The 27,997-nt window shown below is 42.5% G+C and overlaps 2 protein-coding genes across 2 annotated transcripts; both read right to left on the reverse strand.

Moving 5' to 3' along the window:
• Nucleotides 1-110: 110 nt before the first annotated feature.
• On the reverse strand, nt 111-27,979 carry LOC309537332 (peripheral myelin protein 22-like). The gene is made up of 7 exons (XM_082232191.1): nt 27,869-27,979; nt 26,792-26,979; nt 24,841-25,071; nt 23,410-23,556; nt 22,926-23,039; nt 22,384-22,597; nt 111-415 (listed from the first exon to the last, which is right to left on the reverse strand). The coding sequence occupies exons 3-6, from the start codon at nt 25,019-25,021 to the stop codon at nt 22,551-22,553; spliced, it is 489 nt and encodes a 162-aa protein (XP_082088317.1). The 5' UTR covers nt 25,022-25,071; nt 26,792-26,979; nt 27,869-27,979; the 3' UTR covers nt 111-415; nt 22,384-22,550.
• Nucleotides 412-8,467, reverse strand: LOC309537330 (lens fiber membrane intrinsic protein-like). Its single transcript, XM_082232189.1, has 4 exons — nt 8,276-8,467; nt 3,330-3,476; nt 960-1,085; nt 412-627 (listed from the first exon to the last, which is right to left on the reverse strand). Exons 1-4 carry the CDS (start codon nt 8,454-8,456, stop codon nt 581-583), a joined length of 501 nt encoding a protein of 166 aa, XP_082088315.1. The 5' UTR covers nt 8,457-8,467; the 3' UTR covers nt 412-580.
• Nucleotides 27,980-27,997: the final 18 nt, after the last annotated feature.

The following is a 27,997-nucleotide window of genomic DNA, read 5'->3' on the forward strand; positions in this document are numbered from 1 at the left end:
TGTATATTGACATGTTATTGTAAAATTTTAATTTAAAAAACCAAATAAATAAATTTACATGATGATGATGATGATGATAATAATAACAACAACAACAACAACGTTCATCACCATTATTAACTGGTAATAGCAGCATACATTAAGCTAATACAATACTTTAATCATCCTTCCCCACCAATTGGAGATGTTCTGTTCTACAGCATTCAGTAAATAACTCCCCAGTTTCTTAACCACCTTGCTGGTATTATAACAATGCCACTTTGTCATTAAAGTTGCCATACATCCAGAATTTCCCAGACATAGCGGGTATTCGGTCCATGTCGGAAGTGTAGATCTTGGCGAATTTTATTGAAGATGAAATCCTTAGAGATTTTGCAATGGAAGCTTAACAACTTTGGGCAAAACTAAAAAAAACCTCAACAACGTTGACAAAAACTCAACAATTTTGTGTCCGGATTTTCACTTTTTAAAATATGGCAGCCCTACATTATATTCAATTCCCCCCAGCTCCAACTCGCCCCAGTGCAGGCTGGGTCTGTGTGCCCCAGGTGTCATCTGAAGTGGAAGCACAGCCTTTTCTTCATGCTGCTGTTGACACAGCCCTATCCAAGGCGAAAGCCAGCCCACCTGTGAGGAGAGAAAAGGGGCTGGTTAGGGCAACAGCAACAGGGGGAGCAGAAAAAACATCACCCAAGATATCTGGACTGCTGACCTCGTTTCCTCATCCATGAGGTCACAAACTTGTCATTCTAGAAGGCAAAAATATATTCTCTTCCACAGAACTACAAGGTGCATTTTGAATCTTCTACAGGGAACACACACCAGCTTTCCTCTGTGTTCAAATGGACACACTGTAGAGCAGCCCCAGACTTAAATAATGAAGCTGACCATGCTGCACGAAGGCAAACTTTTAAATAAAGATGTGCATTTTCAGCATTTCTGATCTGACACATACTCACCAGTAATAAGGAAGAGAGGAAAGGTGGCCCAGCCCAAATCAAAAGACCATCCATAAGACCATTCAGAACTCCTCTGTGGTGTCAAACACCCTGTGAAGGTGGCCATGGCAATCAGGACGCAACCAGCTAGGAAGAAAATATACATCAGGTTATCAAGTTACTTGTAAATTAAATCTTTGATGCTGAGCTGGAAGCTGCAGCTAGTGCAAAATGGAGAGGATCAACTACTCACTGGGGTAGAATATGGCCAACATATATACTACAGCTGAAAGAAATGCACTGGCTGCCAATCAAACCCTGTGCAAGGTTCAAAATTAGTACAAAGTCCTATATAGCTATGGACCAGTGAGCCCTAAAACATCATCTCACCCCCTACATCCTAAGCTGACTACTGTGCTCTGCAAGAGATGCCATCCTGCAGGTCCCAGGCTATGAGGAGGTCCGCTCCACATGATGTCAAAATCGGGTATTTGTTGTAGTGGCACCTACACTTTGGCACTCCCTCACATTATATATCAGACAGGCCCCTCCATTATTGTCTCTCTGGTGCATGCTAAAGATGTTCCGCATTCAACAAACCTGCTACAGTCTTTATCCCAGCTAGCATCTGTCCTGGATTTGAATCGATTGTGCATTATGTGATGCTGTTCTAAACAGTTTTTCATATTTATGGTTGTTATTTTTCACATCGTTTTCATATTATATTGTTTAACTTTTTAATATACGTATCAGTTACATATAATAAAAAAGTAAGTGTGTCATCACTCTGCAGTTCACTAGAACACAGACAGGTAGCGATGTAAAATATGGTGGTGAATGGGTGGCGCAGGTGAGATGTAGAGGGATAATGTTATGGCTTGGTGTCTCTCACAAAAGTGAGACGACTCTGGCTGTTAATTATTTCAGATTTATTGCTAAAATAACAAACTATGACGGAGCTCCTCTACTCATCATTCTCCCCAGGAGATGGAGTTGCCCAGACTAAGCTCCTCCCCCTTCCCCAACACAGAAGCCCTCACCTTCTTTTCTGGTATCTTTCACGTGTCTCAGCCACTTTTGTGATCCAACGAGATTTGGGAGAGAATACTTCCTGCATTCCAAGATCTGACTCACTATTTGAGCTCTCACTCAGCAGCCTTTCACTCTGGCCCTGTCCTTCTTCTCCCCTATGTTCAGAGCTCAAATTACAGCTGCGCTCCCCCTCCTCTCTGCCTTCCACTTTTAACTGTTCTCTCTCTATGCCTGCCTCTGCTTCTCTTGTCAGCAGCGGGGCTTCACTGACAGATAGTCAGTACAAGTAGTAGCCACTGCCCTGCTCTGCTGGCTCCTCTGCCTGCCAACGTAGTAGTTCATGCTCTCAGGATCCAGAGGCACAGATCTGCCAGCACTGCTACTGGCTACCTCCCAGTGTTGCTCCTCCTGCCAGGCAAATTCTTCATCCTGCTTGGTTGTGGCAGCATGAGGTGAAAGGGGGAAGGTTTTAGAAGCAAGCTATACTCAAGGACCATGTCTCCTGGTATGCCCCACGGAGGACCTTAAGGTCCACAAATAACAATACTTTGCAGGTCCCGAGCCGCAAGGAAGTTAGATTGGTCTCAACTAGGGCCAGGGCCTTTTCAGTACTGGCCCTGACTTGGTGGAACGCTCTGTCACAAGAGACCAGGGCCCTGTGGGATTTGACATCTTTCCGCAGGGCCTGCAAGACAGAGCTGTTCCGCCTGGCCTTTGGTTTGGACTCAGTCTGACCTTTATGTTTCCCTTCCCTTGTGGTTTTGATTTATGGGTTACTACTAAAATGAGGCTGCATTTTAAATTGTATTCTAACCTATATTTTAACCCATATTTTAATTAACTGTTTCTTTTTCTTTTTCTATTACGTTTTATTGTAATTTTATTGGTGTTAGCCGCCCTGAGCCCGGTTCTGGCTGGGCATAAATAAACATTTGTTGTTATTATTATTATTATTAAGAAGGGGAATGTGGTTTTCATTCAATGGAAGCCACTGCTCCCCACAGTGTGGCTTTTGAAGGCACCCCACATGGCTACTTTCTAACTCCAGCATAGCAGGTGGAAAGCAGCCTCCCCGGAAGGGCTATGAAAGCCCTTTGCATCTCACCCCCCCAATCTTTTGTAACTGGAGGTGGAGAGGGGGAAGGGCATTTTTCACCCTTATTCATATCCATCAATTTCTGTGGGTCTATTCTGAGTATAACTTAGTTCTGCCAATAGTGTTTTGTGAAATGAATATTTTTCATTTGAGCTCGGCTTGTTGGCACGGAATCTGTTTAAACACAGTCTACAGCTCTGATTTCTGGGGTTTCAGGGGCTTGGGCTTAGTGTGGACATAGATGCTCAGAACCCCCATGATACCTGCAATGAGGCTGGCTATAGCTGAGCTCTTAGTCTTGGAGATGGAGCCAAGTTGGAAGGGAAAGAAAGTGCAACAAAGACCAATGCAAGAGATGGCTCCAGCGATCATCCCGAAGAACAAGAAGGCTCGGGTAGCATGGTACGAATCTTTCAGGAAGGAAGGAAGAGAAAGAAAAAAGGTTAAATGCATCTGTGGGATTTGGCAATAGCCTGCAGATGTCCCATGTAATATTTCCCCCTGTGGATGGATCAATCAGTTTTTATCTGACACATATCAGTTTTGCATGCACTCTGTCCTGTTTCAGAATTAATCTGTATACAGTGGTACCTCTGGATACGAACGGGATCCATTCCGGAGCCCCGTTCGCATCCTGTAGTAAACGTAAGACGCGTCTGCATATGCACGGGTTGCATTCTACCCCATATTTCTAGATTCCTTTTTATTTCCTTCCAAATATTTTCATAATTATCCTTAAAGATACAGTGGTACCTCGGGTTACAAACACCTCGGTTACAAACACTTTGGGTTACAGACTCCGCTAACCCGGAAGTAGTACCTCGGGTTAAGAACTTTACCTCAGGATGAGAACTGAAATTGCACGGCAGCAGCCCAGCGGTACTGGGAGGCCCCATTAGCTAAAGTGGTACATCAGGTTAAGAACGGTTTCAGGTTAAGAACGGACCTCCAGAACGAATTAAGTTTGTAACCAGAGGTACCACTGTATTTATATTCTTGGTTGTGAGCCAAATTCCTAAATATTTAACCTTTTTATGAATCTCTTTTTCTATACTCTGATAAATACTTTGTTACCCTTTTCTGATAGGTTTTTTACTAACAGCTTTGTCTTATTTTTATTTAATTTGAAGCCTGCCACCTGCCCAAATTCCTGCATTTTTTCTAGGACTTTCGGAACAGAATTCTTGGGGTCTTCCACTGTAATTACAAGGTCATAAGCATATGCTTTCAATTTATATGTCTTTTTCGCTACCATAATTCATCTGATATTTTCATCTGCCCTGATAGTTCTCGTCAGGACTTCTAGGACCAAAATGAATAATAACGGTGTTAAAGGATATCCCTGTCTTGTTCCCTTCTGTATCTTACATTCATCTGTTATCACTTGATTTACAATTAATTTTGCTTTTTGATCCGAATATATTGCTTGACTCCCTCTCCCAAAATTTTCTCCAAAGCCCATTTCTCCAAGAATTTTTTCCATGAATTCCCAAGAGACAAGAGTCAAAGGCTTTTTCAGCATCTATAAACATCAATGCTGCTGTTTTTCATTTCTTGCTCCCAGGTATTCTATTATATCTAGAATATTTCTTATATTATCCTTCATTTGTCTCCCTGGAAGAAAACCTGCCTGATCATGTTGTATGTATTCTTTCAAAATTATTTTCATCCTGTTAGCCAATATGTTGGCAAACAGTTTATAATCATTGTTTAATAACGAAATTGGTTTATAACACTGGGAAACAAGAATTTTGTTCTAACCTAATTTCGATGTGCTGATTTCATATCTGAAGATGGTTTTGTTCTGTAAGCTCTAATTTTTTGCAATTCATGTTTTTCACTTTTCACCATAATCTTTGTTTTTCACAATGTTTTTCAATATTTTATTAAACACATAGCCAAAGTAGTACAATATGAGTATAAATGTAAGTGACTTACATAGCATTGAACATGACATGAATATCTACGTACAGTTGGAGGTATGCAAAAAAAATGTATTCCCTTGGGATACACAGTATACTGGGGAACAATTTTTTTCCCCTTCTGCATGAGATTTTTCAACTGTTTTTATATGTTCTTTCAATGCTGATTTCAAATCTGAAATTGATTTTTGTGTACATGCTATAGTTATCTTTCAATTTCTGACTTTTGCCGATATGTCATATTTACACTGGGGATAAGTGGACACTGACACATTGATCTACCCTAAACCACATGGTAATTATTGTTTTGCAAACTTAATTTTTTATTATTTTTATAGTTTTGTAACATAAATATTTGTATTTTTCAGATTGGACCATGGCTTCTTCAAGTAGACAAAAATGTGTATAGCATGTATTCCTGAGTATCCTTAGAAGCTTATCATTTTGAAGGAAATAAAAATAGATATAAAAACTAAGAAATGTAATGAAGTACTTGGGAATAAATATAACAAGAAATTTAGAAAATTTAGAACAAGAGAACCTTAATAAATTAAAGAAGGAAATTAAGGAAAAGCTGGAGGAATATAAGAAAATTAAGCTTTCATGGTTTGGAAGACTAGTGATAATTAAAATGAACTTTTTTCTAGAGTAATTTTTTTATTTAGAATGTTACCAATTAAGATAACGGAGACAGGGATAAAGTGTTGGCAAAGTATGATTAATAAATTTTGTAATGGGGATAAAAAACCTAGAATTAATAAAAGAAGATGGTATGATTAAGATATATCATAGATGGTATAACAGAACAAGGAGAGAGAGAATGGTTAGAGAGTGGTATACAGGAAATGAGGAAGAAGTTAGTGAATATATTTTTTATCAAACCAAATAGACAATGGTGGCAGAATATTGAAAATCCCTTACTAAGAAATATCATTGAGATATGGGCGAAATATAAAGGAAAAATGATACAAGCAAATTCCCCACTAACCCCGGTGATGATGACAGAAGACCTCCCAGTAAATTGAAAAAAGTAAATTGAAAAAGAAGCCAAAGAGAAGAAAATACTTAAAATAATCCTTTATTTTAAGTATTTTCTTCTCTTTGGCTTCTTTTTCAATTTACTTCCTTTTAGAGCTTCTCTTATTTTTTCTTTGCGTCACATTTTCTCCACTCAATCCTTTGAGTGGAGAAAATGTGACGCAAAGAAAAAATAAGAGAAGCTCTAAAAGGAAGTAAAATAACTTGGTTTAACTGTAAACAACTGGCGCAATGGACAAAGAAATGGTCAAGGGAAAACAAGAACTGCAAGGAATATACAAAATTCGGAAAAAAAAATAAAATAAAAAGGAGAGATAAAGAAAAAATACAGTTATAAAAAGGGAAATCAGTGAAATTTATAAAATATTAATAGAAATGGAGGATCAAGGAGATCAATTAAAAGAGGTGTGGGAAAAGAAAACAACAGGGCAGTTACATAGTGACAGCTGGGGGAATTATGGGAGAAACATATGTTGAAAATGCTGTCTATAAGAATAAAAGAAAATAATTATAAATTAATTAGGAGATGGCATTTGACACCAGTCAGATTAAATCAAATAAACAAGAAATATTCAGTGTTATGTTGGAGGGGATGCCAGGAAACTGGAAATTATGTTCACCTGCGGGGGTGCAAATATGTACAATTTTTTATTTTTTTTTACAAAAGGTGTTTAAGGTGATAACAGAAATCACTGGGTTAAAGCTGACCAAAAGTCCAGAGGTAGCATTATTATCAATTTACGATGGGGTGGAAGGTTCACAGGCTATACAGGACTTGCTCACTAATTTATTGACTGCTACACGAATTATGATAGCTAGGAAGTGGAAGGGGCAAGCAGAAAATAAAATGGAAGAATGGTATAAAGAGGTGTGGGATATAGCTATTAACAATAAATTAACATGTGCCATTAGGGACGCGGGTGGCGCTGTGGGTTAAACCACAAACCTAGGATTTGCTGATCAGAAGGTCAGGGGTTCGAATCCCCGTGATGGGGTGAGCTCCCGTTGCTCAGTCCCAGCTGCTGCCAACCTAGCAGTTTGAAAGCATGTCAAAGTGCAAGTAGATAAATAGGTACCACTCCGGCGGGAAGGTAAACGGCGTTTCCATGCGCTGCTCTGGTTCGCCAGAAGCGGCTTAGTCATGCTGACCACATGACCTGGAAGCTGTATGCCGGCTTCCTTGGCCAGTAAAGCGAGATGAGCGCCGCAACCCCAGAGTCGGCCACGACTGGACCTAATGGTCAGGTTTCCCTTTACCTTTACTAACATGTGCCATTAATGTAAGAGGGGAAATATGCAGGAGAAATGATTTTGGGGAGAAATGGAGGGTGTTTGTGGAGTTTGTACTGTTGAAACAAAGGAGTCGGACCACCACAAGAGGCGCTGAAATTTTGGGAGGTTGGATAATTACAATGGAATGGTCTGGGTGGTGGGATGCACATGTTTATTCTTATTTAAAGAAGAAGGAGAAGAAGCTTATCATAGGTTTGCCAACTTGAAGACTAGTTGTGGTAGGGAAACATCTCTTCAGAGAAACTTGCCCAACGCCACCGATCTTCTCCTTCAACGCACAGCTTCGCAGAACTGAAGAAAAACACACACAACTCACACCGAGTGACATTGGGGCACAGCAAACCTGCCAAGAGCACAGTGCAAATGGAGTGGGCACTCCAAAGCACTCCCAGGATCCTTTGCAACATGCAAGGTTGTATATGGTAGGGGATCCTTGCCAGACAAAAATGGCTTCCAGACTGCATATATTAAAAATCAAATGCAAGGGTTTTTTTGTGGAAAGTGGGGACTCATCTGCACTGGTCAATTATAACGTTAAAAATGTGTTCTAAAAATGTGACATGAGAGGGCACCGTATATCAGTGATCCGTCGTCAATGGTAAATAGCATTGGGAGCTATATTTTTATAGTGTTTTTATAGCATTTTTCATATCTGTGTAGATCCAGCCTCAGTGGTAAGAAGTACCATCACCTTTTATTTTTTTTGCTGCCATTTTGTGCTGGCACTCAGGACACCTTTATCAAGATATGAGTCCCAGCACCTACTATTTTAAACCCCCCCCCCAAAAAAAGGACAGGGTAAATGTGTTATCTCTAGTCACACTGGACTTTCAGGGGGTTGAAGAATCAACTGCCCCCCCCCCCACTGCTGCATGCCTTAGAAAGGAAAATCAGTTCAATCTGCTTTAGAATTCCATACCTTAAGTAGTCCAAGCACAAGACAGAGAAGATCTCACCTGGTTCTAGATCCATCGAATATGTAAAACAAATATAGCTCGAAGCAGAAGGACGACAAAATTTCCAGAGGCCACGGTTCAAATTGCCAATTAGCACCCAGTGGTCTGAGCCCAGGGCAATGAGAGTGAGAAGAAGGCTGATGAAAGCACTAACCACAGCACTGATCTGCAGTATATGCATTGTGAGAGCAGTCAGATCTGTCACTGAGGCTAGATGGACCTTTGACTTGACCCAGAAGGGCAACAGTAGAGGAGGAGGAGCAATCAGGCAAGACTGAATCCAGAGAGTGGGCATGGGTCTCTAGTCTGGCCCTCTGTGACTGCCTAGTGACGCCAACTCTGGTTAACAAGTTGGTGACTCATTAACCTATATGATTTCTCCTAATGGGCCTTCTTTGCCTTTTGATGCTGCTTGCCTGCCATAGATCAGTAACCAAAGAAATACATTTGTGAATAAAATGCTTCTCATGAGTTGTTGATGCACTTTCATAACTTTGCATGCAGATGAAAATACATGAGCAGCGATAGGGGCTTTTGTCAGTTATGCCTCACTCCCCTAATCATTCACAAATATTTTAAGAAAAGAATTCTATGCCTAGTCTGGTCTGGGGAGTTGCAATGTCAAGCACGCGTGCGCGCGCACACACACACACCCACACCAAACACCTGCTCCCCTTCCCTCTTTCTTCTTTCATTGCATACCCCTATTGCCTCAAACTACAACCGCCTAGCCTAACCTAGCCTTTTGGCTGATGGAATCAGTTAGGGATGATGGGATTTGTAGTCCAACAACAGCTGGAGACCAAAGTTTAGGAAACCCTGTTCTAGAGATGGATCACAATCCTGTCTCTGCACTTATCTATAATTCAGAGACTGTAAGCTTCATGGTGCCAATCCTGTGTTAAATGAAGAGAGGAATCTGCCAAATGTAGGTTTCCCACCCTCATTTGAGAGCAACTCATGAAACTCAGAGAGTATTTGGATGTTGTTTTTATTTCATTTATTTTTAAAATCATTTTGCACACAGCAGTCACTGAGAAAAAAAATAAGCATTTTTTAAAAACTCTATTTATACAAAATTGGTAGCGCCAATATGTGTGGTGGCTATTTGTTTTTCCAAATTTAGAAAGCTTACTCAAGGTGCCTCCAGACTGTGTACCCTAAATTTGGGGTTGCACATAAATAATGTGGGTTAAAGCCATCTATTACTCTGGGACAACAAATCCATTTTTAAAAAATATATATAAAGGAATCAGGGTTATAGCCAATGCTAATCTACTAACATAGGCCCATTAATTTCGATGAATCTACTCTGAATGGAATTCAGTGGGGTACAACCCAGACTTTGTGTGATTGGGGAGGAGTGCTGGGAAATGCATTGACAAGTGAGAAATGAGTGAATTATTACTGGGAACACAAATAAAAACTTGACAAACAATTCAGGGCAAAGGCAGGATGAATGCTTGTTGTAATATGACTCCCCAAGAAAGATCAGGATGGATGCTGAATGAAGACCAGATATGGTCTAACCTCCACATAAGTTTTCTGCAAGTATATTGGGAGGAATAAATAGGCTGTGTGTGGGAACCTTCTGTTAAAAAGAAACTTACATCCAAGAAGACTGATTCAAATGCCAGAAGAACTGCTTTTCTCCCAAAACTTGCATGGGGGAGAGAAAGAGCCACATATCAAGGGATGGAGAAGAGAGATGTTCCATTGCTTCCTATTACTTTGCAGGGAAGTCTGTTGGGAGCAAAATTAGACCTCTTGATTCTAAATCCAAACCCACACTTCCACCCTTATAACCAAGCTGTCTTTTAGGCCTCAGAACCTGTGTGCAGATATATATATTCTTCCCCCGCCAATTGGAGAAATCCTGTTCTACAGCATTCAGTAAATAACTTCCATTTTCTTAACCACCTTGCTGGACCTATAAAAATGTCAGTTTTGTCATTAAAGTAGGGTTGCCATACACCCGGAATTTCCCAGACATAGCAGGTATTCGGTTCCTGTCAGAAGTGTAGATCTCGGCAAATTTCATTAAAGAAAGCTCAAAAACCCTTAGAGATTTTGCAAAGAAAGCTCAACAACTTTGGCCAAAAAAATATCCAAAAATAAAATAAAATCAAAACCTCAACCACCTTGACAAAATCTCAACAACTTTTGTGTTCTGATTTTCACTTTTTTAAATATGGCAGCCCTACAATATATTCAATTCCCCCCAGCTCCAACTTGCTCCAGTGCAGGCTGTGTCTGTGTGCCCCAGGTGTCATCCGAAGTGGGAGCACAGCCTTTTCTTCATACTCCTGTTGACACAGCCCTATCCAAGGGGAAAGCCAGCCCACCTGTCAGGAGAGAAAAGGGGCTGGTTAGGGCAACAGGGGAACAGAATAAAACACCACCCAAGATGTCTGGGGCTCTGACCCCAGCATTACCTCTCTTGCTCATCCTCCAAGACCTGCTGTTTTCATGGACCAAAATATATTCCCTTCCACAGAACCACACTGACTGCGCATTTTGAGACTTTTCCAAGCGACTAGCTGTGGGCAGAACTGGAAGTGTCTAGGAGTGGATGGATAAGCCTATCTCACATCCGTGTCATTGATGCATAAACCTGTTCCAACCCATTTTCACATCACACTGTAAATTATCTATTTTAAAATAAAACGTAACAAGAACTAGTGTGTATCCACAACATACATATATAAACACATATCTTAGGTCAACATATGCAATAATAAAATACATATTTTGATGTAGATGTGTCGATTTTTAAAGCAAGAGGCTTTTACTGATGTCCTCCATGGGCACATGGAATCCTAGAACTATTGGGGTAGTATTGGATTTGATTGTAGGAAGCAGCTATGCAGATACATGCCTTGTACGTGTGTGTGTAGATATAGATAGATAGAGATGATAGATAAATGATAGATGATAGATGATAGATAGATGATAGATAGATAGATAGATGATAGATAGATAGATAGATAGATAGATAGATAGATAGATAGATAGATGATAGATAGATAGATGATGATAGATAGATAGATGATAGATAGATAGATAGATAGATAGATAGATAGATAGATAGATAGATAGATGATAGATAGATAGATAGATGATAGATGATAGATAGATAGATAGATAGATAGATAGATAGATAGATAGATGATAGATAGATAGATAGATAGATAGATAGATAGATAGATAGATATAGATAGATAGATAGATAGATAGATAGATAGATAGATAGATAGATAGATAGATATAGATGCCATATATATCAATCCTGTGTGCCAACAGTTCTCGGGGTCCCGGCCAGATACGTTTTCAGAACCTTCTGAGAAGCTTCTGAAGCTTGGACATGAAAAACATGCGTGTTATACTGAGCTACAGCTTCTCCACCAATCTGCAATACTTAGGCAACATAACTGTATAGAACGTCAACATTCCATTACAGGCACTTTGGGATCCCATGCATTACCTTGGCCTCAATTACTCTGGCTTCAGCTCTGCTAAGGGGCAGAAACTGCACCGGTTGTGTCTCCAAATTACCTTTGACTAGGGTTGGGTATTGGGGCTGTGACGCTGTTGGTTCTTCTGGACATCTCAGTGGCATTTCATAGAAGTCCGCTTACCCTTCTGCCACACTGTGGGTAGGCAATGCCTCCTGGATCCCTCATCCGACAGGGGCCCTGGTGCTGGGGACTGCCTGGCTGGCGAGGGCGGCTTCAAGCTCACCTCATCAGCTGGCATTTTGGATTCAAGCCTGCCTGCAAATTGGCCAGTGGCAGGCAGGCTTGGAGACAGGGCCTTCCCAGGGAGTGGGCTTGATGAGGCAGGTTGGCCCTAGTCCCAGCAACTAGTTTTGTGTTGGATCCCCCAGCCAGCCAGCCATTTTTCATACTGTTTTCAGACCTAGCTGTGGCATTGGTGGTCACCATATTTGGTGCAGGAATTTGTCCATTAAGGAAATCAACCTGTTGGTTTTTTCCTACCTCATAGCAATTGTCACAACTTTGGCGGTCTAGGCATTGGATGCTCCTTAGTCTTGCCCGGGCAGGGGAAAGGTTGTAGTCTTGGTCTACCCCTCCCCAAATATAGGGTATCCCATTAAAGGGGTCCTGGAGGAGTTGCTTCTGGCTGTATGCCCAGGCGTGGGCTTGGACCTCAGCACTCCTCAAGGTGGTGACCCCCATGGGAGTCCCCCTATTTGATGTAAGTCATAGGAACCCCTGCTGCTGCGTTGACCCTTGGTGTCTCTTCTGGCAGGTGGGTTGGAAGTAAATGGTTGACTGATGCTTATGCCCAACCTCTTGCCTCTGATGTCAATAAAGTTGTGGTCTGGATTGATCCCATTCAAGCTGTGCCATGTCCTTCATAGTGTTATCCAGAGAGTTGGGTAGAATGCAATGCCTGGTCATGCAAGTCAGGCATTATGGAGTCCTTCTGGCATAGTGGGGAAGAGAGGGTGCTGATTTGCAATAGGTCCTTTCATTGCTGTTAAGGGAGATGCAGGATGTGGTCCTATGAGATAAGTGTTCTACCCCACGGAGACTGATTTTGGAGCCCCACAGATATGTACCTTACCCTTCACGCTATTTAACACCTACGTATATACTAACCCCATAGGTAGCACACAAAAAATCAATTTTCTCAATCCACAATCGTTTGTGCTCATCCTCAACATGCTGCTTTCAATCTAAATTAATTCTAGATCCTGGCATCCCACCCACAAGGGTGGGTTTGGTGTTATAAAACCTTTCATCTAATTAGGGTATCCATATTTTTTCTTCCTTGCCCGCGCCTCAGATAATTGAAGAAAGAAGCGCTCTTGGTATATACCAACCCACAATGTCATTGGGCAGGTAAGGATACGCACACACACACCTGCTTCCATCTGTGTTCAAATGGACACACTGTAGAGCAGCCCCAGACTTAACTAATGCAGCTGACAAGGCTATGCGAAGGCAAACTTTTTAATAAAGACGTGCTTTTTCAGCATTTCCCATTTGACACATACTCACCAGTAATAAGGAAGAGAGGAAAGGAGGCCCAACCCAAGCCGAAAGACCATCCATAAGAGGCATTTCCTCCTGTCTGCCCTGTGTAGGTGGCCATGGCAATCAGGACGCAACCAGCTAGGAAGAAAAAATATATCAGGATATCAAGTTACTTGTAAATTAAATCCTTGATGCTGAGCTGGAAGCTGCTCTATACAGCTCTTTTCCATCTCCAATATTGCAGTAGGAAAAGAGCCATTTCTGGGGAGGCTTTGAAGAACCTTTGTGATCCTCTTCTTCTCCTTTGCACCATAATATTGGAGGTGCAAAGAAGAAGGGGGAAGCTTATAAAGTGTTTTCTGAACTGGCTCTTCTCCTTTGCACCTCTGACATTGGTGGAAATGGAAGCGGAAAGAAGTATTTAGAGAGATAACTAAGCCCTTTTCTAGTAAAGGTAAAGGACCCCGACAGTTAAGTCTAGTCACAGACGACTCTGGGGTTGCGGTGCTCATCTAGCTTTACAGGCCGAGGGAGCCAGAGTTTGTCCGCAGACAGTTTTTCCAGGTCATGTGGCCAGCAGGACTAAGCTGCTTCTGGCGTAACGGAGCACTGAAACCAGAGCAGCACAAGGAATCATCATTTACCTTCCTGCCGCAGCAGTACCTTTTAATCTACTTGCACTTTTTGGCATGCTTTCAAACTTCTAGGATGGCAGGAGCTGGGACTGAATAACGGGAGCTCATCCCATTGTGGGGGTTCGAACAGCCGACCTTCTGATCAGCAAGCCCAAGAGGCTCAGTGATTTAGACCACAGCCCTTTTCTAGACTCCTACTTTCAACTTCTGATGTTGCAGGTGTTGCAGAAAGAAGCATTAGACGTTCACCCTCCTGAGAGGCCTACAGCAGATTCATACCTTCCAGATGAACTGGATATGCAGTAGTGGCTCCACCACACTCTAAATTCCTAGGATGGAGAGTAAGGGTTTGAATTGTACCTTTTATCATGGTAATACATTTCAGTGGGTCTACTCTGAATATGACTTAGTTGGAGTCCACCAATAGGATTCCGTGTGGACTTTCCTTTTAGCTCAAGTTTTCTTGGCGTAGGATTTGTGGGATTTGTTCAGGAACAGTCTGCAGCTTTGAGTTTAGGGGCTTGAGGGGACTGTGGAATCAGATGCATATGACCCCAAGGATACCTGCAACAAGGCTGGCTATGGCTGAGGTCCTGGCCCGGGAGAGGAAGCCACACTGGAAGTCAAAAAATGTTCCACAGAGAATAATGCAAGAGACGGCTCCAGCGATCATCCCGAGGAACATGAACGCTCGGATGGCATGAACGGAATCTTGATGGAAGGAAGAGAAAGGAAGAAGGGGGTTAAATGCCCAGAGCAGCCAGGGAGACCAACAGTAGGCAGTGCCAGAGGCCATGTCAAGCAGAGCCAATCCCTGGCAGGTGGGGGTTGGCAGTGCCCCATTTGCTCTAATGGATCAGGCTCCTAAAATAATAATAATAATAATAATAATAATAATAATAATAATAATTTATTATTTATACCCCGCCCATCTGGCTGAGTTTCCCCAGGCATTCTGGGCAGCTTCCAATTGAATGTAAAAAACAATACAGCATTAAATATTAAAAACTTCCCTAAACAGGGCTGCCTTCAGATGTCTTTTAAAAATAAGATACCTTCTTATTTCCTTCACATCTGAAGGGAGGGCATTCCACAGGGCGGGTGCCACTACTGAGAAGGCCCTCTGTCTGGTTCCCTGTAACCTCACTTCTCACAATGAGGGAACCGCCAGAAGGCCCTCGGCGCTGGATCTCAGTGTCCGGGCTGAACGATGGGGGTGGAGATGCTCCTTCAGGTATAGGTATACGGGACCGAGGCCGTTTAGGGCTTCACAGGTCAGCGCCAACACTTTGAATTGTGCTCAGAAACGTACTGGGAACCAATGCAAATCTCTCAGGACCAGTGTTATGTGGTCCCGGTGGCCACTCCCAGTCACCAGTCTAGCTGCCGCATTCTGGATTAACTGTAGTTTCCGGGTCATCTTCAAAGGTAGCCCCACATAGAGTGCATTGCAGTAGTCCAAGCAGGAGATAACTAGAGCATGCACCACTCTGGCGAGACAGTCTGCAGGCAGGGAGGGTCTCAGCCTGTGTACCAGATACAGCTGGTAGACAGCTGCCCTGGACACAGAATTGACCTGCGCCTCCATGGACAGCTGTGAGTCCAAAATGACTGCGCACCTGGTCCTTCATGAGCACATTTACCCCATTCAGGGCCAGGGAGTCCCCCACACTCACCCGCCCCCTGTCCCCCCAAAACAGTACTTCTGTCTTTTCAGAATTCAATCCAAATCTGTTGGCCGCCATCCATCCTCCAACCGCCTCCAGGCACTCACACAGGACCTTCACTGCCTTCACTAATTCCGATTTAAAAGAGAGGTAGAGCTGGGTGTCATCTGCATAGTGATGAACACCCAGCCCAAACCCCCTATTACTCAGCACCACGATTATTTTATTTATTTATGAATATCTCTACCCCACCTACTAACCAAAGTTCTTGAGGCAGGTTACAATAAGTTCAAAACACAATTTTAAAATGGCAGTAGTGCGATCATCAAAACAGCACAGAGTCTCCCCTAATCCCTGTCCTCCAGCGCTCCAAGAAATGCTAGCCTGCAGCTGCATCGTCAATATGTCCTCACTGGGGGGCTGCTGTCGTCTCTCACAGCCCCAGCCCTCCTGACAGATGCAGGAGTTGCTGGTTCACGTACTTGACATTTCAAGCACTGCAGTGGTTCATTTGACGGACCCATGTGCATCCCTTCTGTGCAAGGAAGGAATTTTTGACTTGAAGGAGCAGTGCAGTGTCTTTTGGCTGAATCTCGGGCAACCCCTTGGGCAGCATTCGCCACAGATCTCATACTCTAAGTCAGGGAAGGAAAACACTTCCTGGCAGAGAAACAGCTGTGTTCCAAAGGAGATGTGGGAACTCACATCCTCACGCCCTCGCCAGCTCCTTGTTTACACTCCAAACATGGCCAGAAGCTCATTGCGACTGCGCCAAGTCTACCCATAACCCTCCCCATTGCAGTGAAGGCATCCTGTCATTGGTGATGTTTCAGTTGTGACGCAGCAATGCTGGTGTAACTTGCAGGTGGCAGCTACCACAAGCAGGAAGCTACAGAAGAAGAAGCACTTTCTGTTTTGTCTCAAGTGCCGAAACCTCTCAGTCCGGCCCTACATAAATTATACCATAGTAAAGGCAGCAGTGGGACTCACTGCTGCAGATTACTGTCACCTATTTCTTTGCTTCCCACAGCAGCCATTTTGTGGTGGCTTCCAGAGCATATTTATCAAAATATGATTCCCAGTGCCTAAGACAGAATAAATATGTTATCCCTAGTCACACCGGACTTTCAGGGAGTTGAAGTATGATCAAGTGCCCCACATACTGCTGCATGCTTTAGAAATGAAGATCAGTTCAATCAGCTTTGGAATACCGCACCTTAAGTACTCCTAGCACATGACAGAGAAGATCTTACCTGCCACAACCATCCCGATAGGTTTGCAATTAGGAAAACACACATTCCAGAGGCCACTGTGCCAGAGGCCAATTTGCTGCCAGTAGTCTGAGCCCAGGGCGATGAGGAGGAAGAGAAGGCTGATGAAAGCACAAACCACAGCGCTGATCTGCAGTATATGCATTGTGAGAATGGTCAGATGTGAGACTGAGGAGCACAATAGGGATGATGAACCTGGGGAAAGGAGACATCCACATTATTCCACATCAGTTGCAGTTTGTGTTCAGGTGCGCTTTAAAGATGCGCATATGCTCAAAGGCCTGCAACAGAATGTACTGTCCTGGACAGAAGAGGTTTTCAGGCTGCAGAGACTTTGACAGGCATTTAGAATTAATGTTCTGGGTTCTGAGGGCAGTTTGCAAAACCTGGGACCTCCTTCCTCACCCTGTTCTCATAAAGGGTATATATTATACATCATGTGTATTGCTTAGTGCAATAAACTTTATGTATAGTATGTAAAGTACACATCATTCTTGCCCGCTTTCCAGAAACAGCTACGAGCTGCCCAAGGGAGGAGGCAGGCAGCGGCAGACACAGAGAGGCAACGGGGTGCTCCCTCACAACTGCCACCATTGCTCGGGAAAAGTGCCAGCTCATTCTCCTTCCTGAGCTCAGTGGTGGCAGCACTGGCAGGGGAAATAGGGACATTGTGGGATCAAATCAGTAGCCAGGCAAGGCAAGAATCCACGAATTAAATATAAATTATTAACAGATATAAAGGAAAGAGGGGGCTTCGCCTTGCCGGATCTGAAACTCTATTATGAAGCCTCATGTTTATGTTGACTAAAAGAATGGATGACATTGAAAAATACAGATATATTGGACATAGAAGGATGGGACAACAGATATGGATGGCGTGTTGGATGGCACGGATATCTAGGTTATGATAAAGCAAAAGTACATAGGTTTTTTTAAAACCATATAATTCAAAACTCTCTATTTACAATATGGGTCAGAGATAAAGACTTTGTATATATAAAGACACCTTGGTGGCTTTCACCGATGGAGGTCTTTTCGGTAAAGAGAAAAAATATGGATCCAAATTGGGCAACATATAGAGAAATTCTAAAAGAAGAACAAAGCTAATTAAAACTGAAAAAATTTAAAGCAATTAGACATTATTGTACGGATTGGTTAAAATACCATCCATTAAATGATGTGTTTAAATTAGATAAGAAAATTGGATTTGAAAAAGAGATATCAAAATTAGAAAAGGAATTATTACAGAATAAAAAGAAAATATTATCAAAACATATAGATTATTGCTGGATTGGGAGGTAGAGGATGGGGAGATCAAAGAAGTGATGATCAAATGGGCAAAAGATTTTGGATATCCTATCTAGATGGAGGATTGGGAAAAAATGTGGCAAAAAGATTTAAAATTCATGGCCTGCTATACAATAAAGGAAAATTTCATGTATAGGTGGTACATGATCCCCAGAAAATTGGCTAAAATATATAAATCAAAATCAAATGTTTGCTGGATGTGTAATCAGGGGGAAGGAACAATGTACCACATGTGGTGGGGTTGGGATAAAATATTTTGGAATACTGTCTATGATGAAGTTTAAAAAATGTTTAGACAAACATTTGGGAAAACAAACAAACCCTGAAGCCTTTCTCCTAGGCATTATGTGAATCGATATCCCAAAGGATAAGAAAAATGTGTTCTTGTATGCTACAACCGCAGCAAAATGTTAATTGCAAAGAATTGGAAAGGGGAGACTATACCAACAAAGGGAGAATAGCAAAATAAACTGTGTGAATATTTGGAATTGGCAAGAATGACAGCAGCAATAAAGTAAACTGTGTGAATATTTCCAATTGGAATTGGCAAAAATTAAAGCAGCAATAGGGTATCAACCCTACCAAAAACTTTTAAAGGAATGGGAATGTGTAAATGGCTATTTGGGAAAACATTGTTCCCAACACAACACAATTTCACCACTGAAACTATATTAGCATTTCAGCTTTCTCCAAGGTCTGGGGGTAGGGGGAATCCAAAATTCTCATCTTTAATCTGGATTCCATCCTGCCAAGTTCCTATCCAGGAACTGTGCTGGTAATGCAGAATTTCAAAGTCTGGGGCAGAATTCACTTGAGCCAGATTCATTCTCAGGATGACCAAACTGTCAATCCTACTCAGGGATTTTTGCACCTTATGCTGGTGCCGCCATGTTTTTTTTGCTTGAATACGTTTTAGGTCTCCTTCCAGATCAAGAAAAAACATTTAGTAGATCACTGAAACAAGGGATCAAGGAAAAAGAAAATAAAGTCTAAATGAAGTACCTAAATGAAATAATGTACTGCTTAACCATTTTGTGCTGCTACCGCCAGGGGTGAACGAAGGCTAACCGACACGCAGGGCGGGGCAAACCACCGGCTGCGCACGCATTGCACCACTACATACAACGCATGTAGTGACGCCACATGTGTGGCGCCACTATGTACAGCACATGTGTGCGACACCGTGCATGCGTTGTTGTAGCGGTTTGCTGGCGACGCCACTCGAACACCACATGGGGGGTGGCGGGATCCTCTGCTTGCGCCTGCAGCTGTGAACGGAGGATCCTCCACATTTGGCGCGATGGTTGCTCACACCGCTGAGTCTAGGGGAGGCAGGCCGAGCACCCCACCGGGTACCTTTTTGTCACCCTCCACCCAGACATGGCACCTGCCCCCCTTGTGATGCCACTGGCTACCACCACCTCCCTTCCCCACCCCACCCCCTCTGTAGGTTTGTTCAGCTTGATGGCACACCAACATTTCATGGCGCACAGATCCAGAGGTTGGGAATGGGTCTCTAGGTGTGGCCCTCTGTGACTGCCTAGTGATGCCAACTCTGGTTGACAAGCTGGTGAATGATTTCTCCAAATGGGTCTCCTTTGCCTTTTGATGCTGTTTGCCTTCCATAGAGCAATAATAGAGCTCCAATCTGCATACAGTTCCAGGACTGCTTCACTTTCAAAAGTGGATCAAACAAATGCATCGGCAAAGTAGGCATCATCAAAATTAGAACAAAGAAGTCCAGTGCAAAAAATAAAAAATAAAATCGTTTTTAGTCCCTTTCATTTGTTCCATCCCACCCAACCAAATTTACATTCTGTATGCTCAGAAATGCATGTCTTCTGTAAAATGCACATTTTTGTACTGGAACCGAGCCACAAAATTCAAAGACATGTCTAATCCAATGGATAGCTGTGCTCCAATCTGCATACAAATCCAGGACGGCTTCACTTTAAAAAGTGGATCGAAGAAATGTATCAGCAAAGTTGGCATTGTCGAAATTAGAACAAAGACGTTTATATGTAGTCCAGTGCAAAAATAAAATAAATCGCATTGAGTCCCTCTCATTTTTCCCTGTATCAAAATTCACCAAAAAATCAGCTACTGAACAATTTCCCTTTCCCTCCCGCATAAATCTAGAGAAGTTTAATCCCACCTGGCTCAGAATGCCTTCCTCTTTCCTTCAGGTGAAGTCTTCACTCTGGAACAAGGGCCAGGCAGGCTCTGACTCCACCACCCATGGGAGTGCACTTTTCCCTCTACGGAGGTGGGGGAACCTATTCAGAAGGTCCGCCCCCAGAGGCTGAGGGATCCAGTGGGATTCCAAACGGTTTTGGGAGGTTTTCTGGCTGATATGACTGACGCCCGTGTCAAAGCTCTGGGTGACCTCTGGAACACCTGAATGGCTTGGGCTATTGATATGATCACTCTGAAAGCCCTCTCCCACTTTGTGGAGCCGGAAATTGATTTACATCACAATTTTATTTCTTATTTATTTAAGACGTTCCTACACCGCTTAATCATTTACCTTTTCAAGCAGTGGGCATTTTTTAAAAACCAACTTACGGGATACAGGAACATCAAACAATAAAGGTGTATCATAAAACCAGCCACTACCTTAAAATGCACAATGAAACAGGACTCCAGAGCTTAGGACGAGGAAACAAGCTGGGAAATGGCTTGAACGCAAGTGGAGGAAAGATCCATATGAATGCAACCAAACACTGGTAAGGTGTCCTCTATGCTGAAGCTTCATCTGTTGATTTCTGAACACAGAGGCAGCATTCATGACTACTCCAGAGCTTAGGACAAGGAAACAAGCTGGGATACAGTTTGAGCACAAGTGGAGGAAAGACCCAAACACTGGTAAGGGCTCATTATCAAGCCGACCTAGAGGCAGTGAAGGCAGCAAAGAAGGCACACTTTGCTCCCTACACTGCATCCTCATTATGTCGTCAGGCAGAGCTTTTCTGGGGTGTATCCTGGCCCAAAGGAGGTGATAGAACCAACGGTAGCTCTTTGTGACTTGTTTGTGAAGCATTTTGAGAATAAAATCACTTGCATCCACCCAAATCTTGGCTCTGCTGTTATTGCAGATGAATCTCACTATGAGTGGCATATACACCTGCAGACATGCCCAGAGCAAAATCTACACTTGCTGGTTTCTGCAAATCAAACCATAGCTAAAGACACAGGAGGAAGCCAGGGCATTAATTCCTATCTCCCCCTGGCCAGCTGGCACTACTATAATTAGATCTAACTGCTAGGAGCAGGGTAAGGAGTGGAGGCAGTGGACCAGATGTCTGGCTCATCACCTTGAGGTTCCCAGACCTGCTCAGATGCTTTCCTCATTGTAGCTTCTTTATTATAAAATCATAGAATTGTAGAGTCACCTAGCCGCAAGGGTCATCTAGTCCAACCCCCTGTAATCTTTGGCCCAAATGGGACTCGAACCCAAGACCTTGAGATTAAGATTCTCATGCTCTACCAACTGTTCAGCTGAGTCAATATCAATACCCATTGGCTTTGGGGGGGGAGAGATTTTCATTAAAGCTTCGGGGGGGACATAGAAAAAGCAATATACAACAGTTTCCATCAAATAAGTTTTTTGCAAAAATATTTGGAGGAATAAATAGGCTGTCTGTGGGAACCTTCTGTTAAAGAGAAAGTCACATCCAAGAAGACTGATTCAAATGCCAGAAGTACTGTGAATTTCGGACACAATGGAGATGAAAAGATTTGGATTATTATAGAATACACAGGAGGAAAGGACTAACAATAGGACCCACAAATGGGAGGAGGGAACTCCAGGAGATTCTGTGGAATCTTATTTCTATATTGTATATTGATATGTTATTGTAAAATTTTAATTTGAAAAAACCAAACAAATAAATTTACAATATAATTATAATAATGTTCATCATCATTCTTAACTGGTAATAGCAGCATACATTAAGCAAATCATATTTTCCCTGCCAATTGGAGAAGTTCTGTTCAACACCGATCAGTAAATAACTTCCATTTTCTTAACCACTTTGCTGGACTTATAAAAATGTCAGTTTTGTCATTAAAGTTGCCATACATCCGGAATTTCCCAGACATAGCAGGTATTCGGTTCATGTCAGAAGTATAGATCTCAGCAAATTTCGGTAAAGATAGCTCAAAAACCCTTAGGGGTTTTGCAAAGAAAGATCAACAACTTTGGCTAAAAAGACAAACAAAAACCTTCAACAACTTTGACAGAAGTTCAACAACTTTTGTGTCCGGATTTTCACTTTTTGAAATATGGCAGGCCTACATTATATTCAGTTCCCCCCAGCTCCAACTCGCCCCAGTGCAGGCTGGGTCTGTGTGCCCCAGGTGTCATCTGAAGTGGAAGCACAGCCTTTTCTTCATGCTCCTGTTGACACAGCTCTATCCAAGGCGAAAGCCAGCCCACCTGTCAGGAGAGAAAAGGGGCTGGTTAGGGCAACAGGGGGAGGAGAATAAAACACCACCCAAGATATCTGGACTTCTGAGCTCGTTTCCTAATCAGTGAGGTCCCAAATTGCCGTTCTAGAAGGCAGAAATATATTCTCTTCCACAGAACTACATGGTGCATTTTGAATCTTCTGCATGGAATACACACCTGCTTTCAACTGTGTTCAAATGGACACACTGTAGAGAAGCCCCAAACTGTTCTGAGCTAAATAACGCAGCAGACTACTCTACACAAAGGTAAACCTTTAAATAAAGATGTACATTTCCAGCATTCGACAAATACTCACCAGTTATGAGGAAGAGAGGAAAGGTTGCCCAGCCCAAGCCAAAAGCCCATCCATAAGGGGCAATTCCTCCTGTCTGCCCTGTGAAGATGGCCATGCCAATCATGACACAAAGAGCTAGGAAGAAAAAATACATCAGGATATCAAGTTACTTGTTAGTTAAATCCTTGATGCTGAGCTGGAAGCTACAGTTAGTGCTAAATGGAGAAGATCAACTACTCACTGGAGTGGAATATGACTGACTTATATACTGCGGCTGAAAGAAATGCACTGGCTGCCAATCAGCCCCTGTGCAAGGTTCAAAATTAGTGTACAAAGCCCTATACAGTCGTACCTTGGTTGTCAAAGGGAGTCTGTTCAACTTCCAAAAATATTGGACAACCAAGACATGGCTTCCGATTGGCTGCAAGTGTCTACAGCTCTGATTTCTGGGGTTTCAGGGGCTTGGGCTTAGTGTGGACGCAGATGCTCAGAACCCCCATGATACCTGCAACAAGGCTGGCTTTAGCGGAGTTCTTGGTCTTGGAGATGAAGCCAAGTTGGAAGGAAAAGAAGTTGCAACAAAGGCCAATGCAAGAGATGGCTCCAGCAATCATCCCGAAGAGCATGAAGGCTCGGGTAGCATGGTAGAAACCTTTTGGGAAGGAAGGAAGAGAAAGAAAAAAGGTTAAATGCATCTGTGGGATTTGACAATAGCCCTGCAGACATGCCATGTAATACTTTCCACCAGGGATGGGTAGATCAGTTTTTATCTGATACATACCAGTTTTGCATGCTCTCTGTCCTGTTTCTGAATTAATCTGTATTTTTTAATAGAAAAGTCAAAATAAATATTCACATTTAAAGGAATCTACTCCTACCTGCTTGGTCAGTCCTGAAAGGGGGGATGTCACCAGTGGTGGCTGATGCATATGAGTACTGGTAGGGCAGATGGCAGGAAGACCAAAAGTAAGTGGAGCAAGAGGGAATGTCAGACACAGCCAACCCGTGGTAGGTGGGTGTTGGCTGAAAGCAGACAGACGCTGGTGGACCAATGCTCCATTTCCCCTAATGGGCCGGCCTCCTATTATTCAGCACCATGGTTACTGGCCTGTTGCATAACCCACTGCACTCCACAGGGGTTCATTCTTTCCCCCATGCTGGTTCATATCTCTGTTAAGCTGCTGAGAGACGCCATCAGGAGAGGCAACTGGTTTAGTCTGTATTGTTCTAAGTATCCTTTGAAGCTCATCATAGGTTTGCCAACTTGAAGACTAGCTGTGGTAGGGAAACATCTCTTCTGTGCAACTTGCCCAACGCCACCCATCTTCTCCTGCAATGCACAGCTTCGCAGAACTGAAAAAAGACACACCCAATTCACACTGAGTGACATTGGGCGCCAGTAAACCTGCCAAGGGCACAGTGCAAATTGAGTGTGCAGTCCAAAGCACTCCCAGGATCCTTTGCAACATGCAAGGTTGTATGTAAGGTAGGGGCGTCTTGGCAGACAAAAAAAAAATGGCTTCCTGACAACATATATTAAAAATCAGAGGCAAGGGGGTTTTTATGTGGAAAGTGGGGACTCATCTACACTGGTCAATTATAACGTTAAAAATGTGTTCTTAAAATGTGACACAAGAGGGCACTGTAGAGCAGTGATCCATCGTCAATGGTAAACAGCATTGAGAGCTATATTTTTTATAGTGTCTTTATAGCATTTTTCATATCCGTGTAGATCCAGCCTCAGTGGTAAGAACTACCATCTCCTTTTAATTTTTTTGCTGCCCACCCACAGCAGCCATTTTGTGCTGGCACCCAGGGTTGAGGAAGGATCAACTAGGTCCCCCACTGCTGCAAACCTCAGAAATGAACCTCAGTTCAATCTCCTTTGGAATACCGCACCTTAAGTACTCCTAGCACAAGACAGAGAAGATCTTACCTTGTACGGCATTAATCGAAGGTGAGTAACAAGTATAGATCGAAAAGATAGGGCCGCAAGCTACCCAGAGGCCACTGTTCGCATTGTCACTTTGCAGCCAGTAGGCTGAGCCCAGGGCGATGAGGAGGAGGAGAAGGCTGATGAAAGCACAAATCACAGCGCTGATCTGCAGTATATGCATTGTGAGAATGGTCAGATGTGAGACTGAGGAGCACAATAGGGATGATGAACCTGGGGAAAGGAGACATCCACATTATTCCACATCAGTTGCAGTATGTGTTCAGGTGTGCTTTAAAGATGCACATGCGCTCAGAGGCCTGCAGCAGATTGTGCTGTCCTGGACAGAAGAGGTTTTCAGGCTGCGCAGACTATGACAGGCATTTAGAATTTATGTTCTGGGTTCTGGGGGCAGTTTGCAAAACCTGGGACCTCCTTCTCCACCCTGTTCTCATAAAGGGTATATATTATACATCATGTGTATTGCTTAGTGCAATACACTCTATGTATAACATGTAAAGTATACATCCTTCTTGCCCATTTTCCAGAAACAGCTACGAGCTGCTGAAGGGAGGAGGCAGGCAGTGGCAGACACAGAGAGGCAACGGCGTGCTCCTTCACCGCTGCCGCCATTGCTCGGGACAAGCGCCAGCTCATTCTCCTTCCTGAGCTTAGTGGTGGCAGCACTGGCAGGGGAAATAGGGACATTGTGGGATCAAATCAGTGCCAGGCAAGGCAAGAAGCCATGAATAAAATATAAATTATTAACAGATATAAAGGAAAGAGGGGGCTTCACCTTGCCAGATCTGAAACTCTATTATGAAGCCTCATGTTTATGTTGACTAAAAGAATGGATGAAATTGAAAAATACAGATATATTGGACATAGAAGGATGGGACAACAGATACGGGTGGCATGTTGGATTGCACGGATATCTAGGTTATGATAAAGAAAAAGTACATAGGGGTATTTTAAAGCATGTAATTCAAAAGCTCTATACACAGTATAGAGATGGAGGCCTTTTTGGTAAAAAGAAAAAATGTGGAACCAAATTGGGCAACATATAAAGAAGAACAAAGCCAATTAAAACTGGAGAATTTTGAAGCTATTAGACATTATTGTTCGGATTGGTTACAATATCATCAATTAAATAAGGTGTTTAAATTAGAAAAAAAATGGATTTGAAAATGAGATATATCAAAATTAGAAAAGGAATTATTACAGAACAAAAGGAAAATATCAAAAACATATAGATTAAGGCTGGATTGGGAAGTAGAGGACGAAGAGATCAAGGAAGTGATGATCAAATGGGCAAAAGATTTTGGATATCATTTCCAGATGGAGGATTGAGAAAGATTGTAGCAAAAAGACTAAAAATTCACCGCCTGCTATAGAATAAAGGAAAATGTCATGAAAATGCTGTATAGGTGGTACATGACCCCCAGCAAATTGGCTAAAATATATAAATCAAAATCAAACGTTTGGTTGATGTGTAATCAGGGGGAAGGAACAATGTACCACATGTGGTGGGGTTGGGATAAAATATTTTGGAATACTGTCAATGATGAATTTTAAAAAATGTTTAGACAAACATTTGGGAAAACAAACAAACCATGAAGCCTTTCTCCTAAGCATTATGCGAATTAATATCCCAAAGGATAAGAAAAAGGTGTTCTTGTATGCTACAACCGCAGCAAGAATGTTAACTGCAAAGAATTGGAAAGGGGAGACTACACCAACAAAGGGAGAATAGCAAAATAAACTGTGTGAATATTTCCAATTGGCAAGAATGACAGCAGCAATAAAGTATCAACTCTACCAAAAACTATAAAAAGAATGGGAATGTGTAAATTGCTATTATGTGTTGAATAAATTTCACAAAGTCACAATTTAGATAGATATGTTATATATTTTGTGAACTTTCAACCATATGCATACCAAACATGTTCTTTACCTCTATTTTTTCAGTCCTCTCTTTTTGCCTTTTATGGTTTCCCTGTTGCCCTGTTATTGAAAGGACACAGATTAGTGACAGGCTCTAGCTTATATTGCCGTCTCCTCCTGTGTTCTGTAACTTTGTCTTTGTCTCCAGACATGAGTGAGCAATTGTGTCCTCAATGCTGAAGCTTCATCTGTTGATTTCTGAACACAGAGGCAGCATTCATGAGTATTAGGCACTGACGGTTACTACATGGACTTGTGTCTGGTTCCTCTCTAAAAGCTTGATATCCTCTGCCCATGACTGCATCTTACTGAGCGAAATATGCCTTAGGTCTGACCCAGATGGCCGTTTCTTTCCCTGCTCCTTTTCCAGGGAAAACTTGCTCTTTTGCTTTAAATCTGAGCAAATGGCAAAACGGCAATCCATAGAAAACCCAAATTGCTCTTTTCTCTGATTGAAGGCTAAAGAGTTGTTTTTTCCCAGGGGAAAGCAGGAGGACAAGAGGAAGTGTGGATAAACCCCCAGCTTTGCTGGATATTGGTATGTAAGCTCTCTATCAACCTATCTATCTGGGAGTGGTGGCTTTGCCTATTTCCAATGCATGGCAGCTTCATGGGCACTTAAGAGATCCATTCTGTACCATTTTCTGTAGATAACAAAAAGCAGCAACATTTCACATCTAAATTGTATGCCCTTTCCCCTAAAGTACACATTTTATACTCATCCATCCCACCCAACCAAATATACATTCTGTATGCTCAGAAATGCATGTCTGCCGTAAAATGCACATTTTTGTACTGGAACCGAGCCACAAAATTCAAAGACATGTCTAATCCAATGGATAGCTGTGCTCCAATCTGCATACAAATCCAGGACGGCTTCACTTTAAAAAGTGGATCGAAGAAATGTATCAGCAAAGTTGGCATTGTCGAAATTAGAACAAAGACGTTTATATGTAGTCCAGTGCAAAAATAAAATAAATCGCATTGAGTCCCTCTCATTTTTCCCTGTATCAAAATTCACCAAAAAATCAGCTACTGAACAATTTCCCTTTCCCTCCCACATAAATCTAGAGATGTTTAATCCCACCTGGCTCAGAATGCCTTCCTCTTTTCTTCAGGTGAAGTCTTCACTCTGGAACAAGGGCCAGGCAGGCTCTGACTCCACCACCCATGGGAGTGCACTCTTCCCCTCTGCAGAGGCGGGGGAACCTATTCG

This window comes from Podarcis vaucheri (assembly GCF_965113315.1).
Source record: "Podarcis vaucheri genome assembly, chromosome: 7".
NCBI classification, from domain to species: Eukaryota; Metazoa; Chordata; class Lepidosauria; order Squamata; family Lacertidae; genus Podarcis; species Podarcis vaucheri.

What these genes read in the sequence shown, in the direction of transcription:
- LOC309537330 (XM_082232189.1), bottom strand. Translation starts at nt 8,456, where the DNA reads ATGCATATACTGCAGATCAGTGCTGTGGTTAGTGCTTTCATCAGCCTT. An exon ending in TATAGCCAGCCTCATTGCAG is followed by an intron (nt 1,086 to 3,329) that starts GTATCATGGGGG and finishes TTTTCTTCCTAG; the next exon opens with CTGGTTGCGTCCTGATTGCC. An exon ending in TCCTCTCTTCCTTATTACTG is followed by an intron (nt 628 to 959) that starts GTGAGTATGTGT and finishes CTCTCCTCACAG; the next exon opens with GTGGGCTGGCTTTCGCCTTG.
- LOC309537332 (XM_082232191.1), bottom strand. Translation starts at nt 25,021, where the DNA reads ATGCATATACTGCAGATCAGCGCTGTGATTTGTGCTTTCATCAGCCTT. An exon ending in TTCGATTAATGCCGTACAAG is followed by an intron (nt 23,557 to 24,840) that starts GTAAGATCTTCT and finishes CCTTCCCAAAAG; the next exon opens with GTTTCTACCATGCTACCCGA. An exon ending in TCCTCTCTTCCTCATAACTG is followed by an intron (nt 22,598 to 22,925) that starts GTGAGTATTTGT and finishes CTCTCCTGACAG; the next exon opens with GTGGGCTGGCTTTCGCCTTG.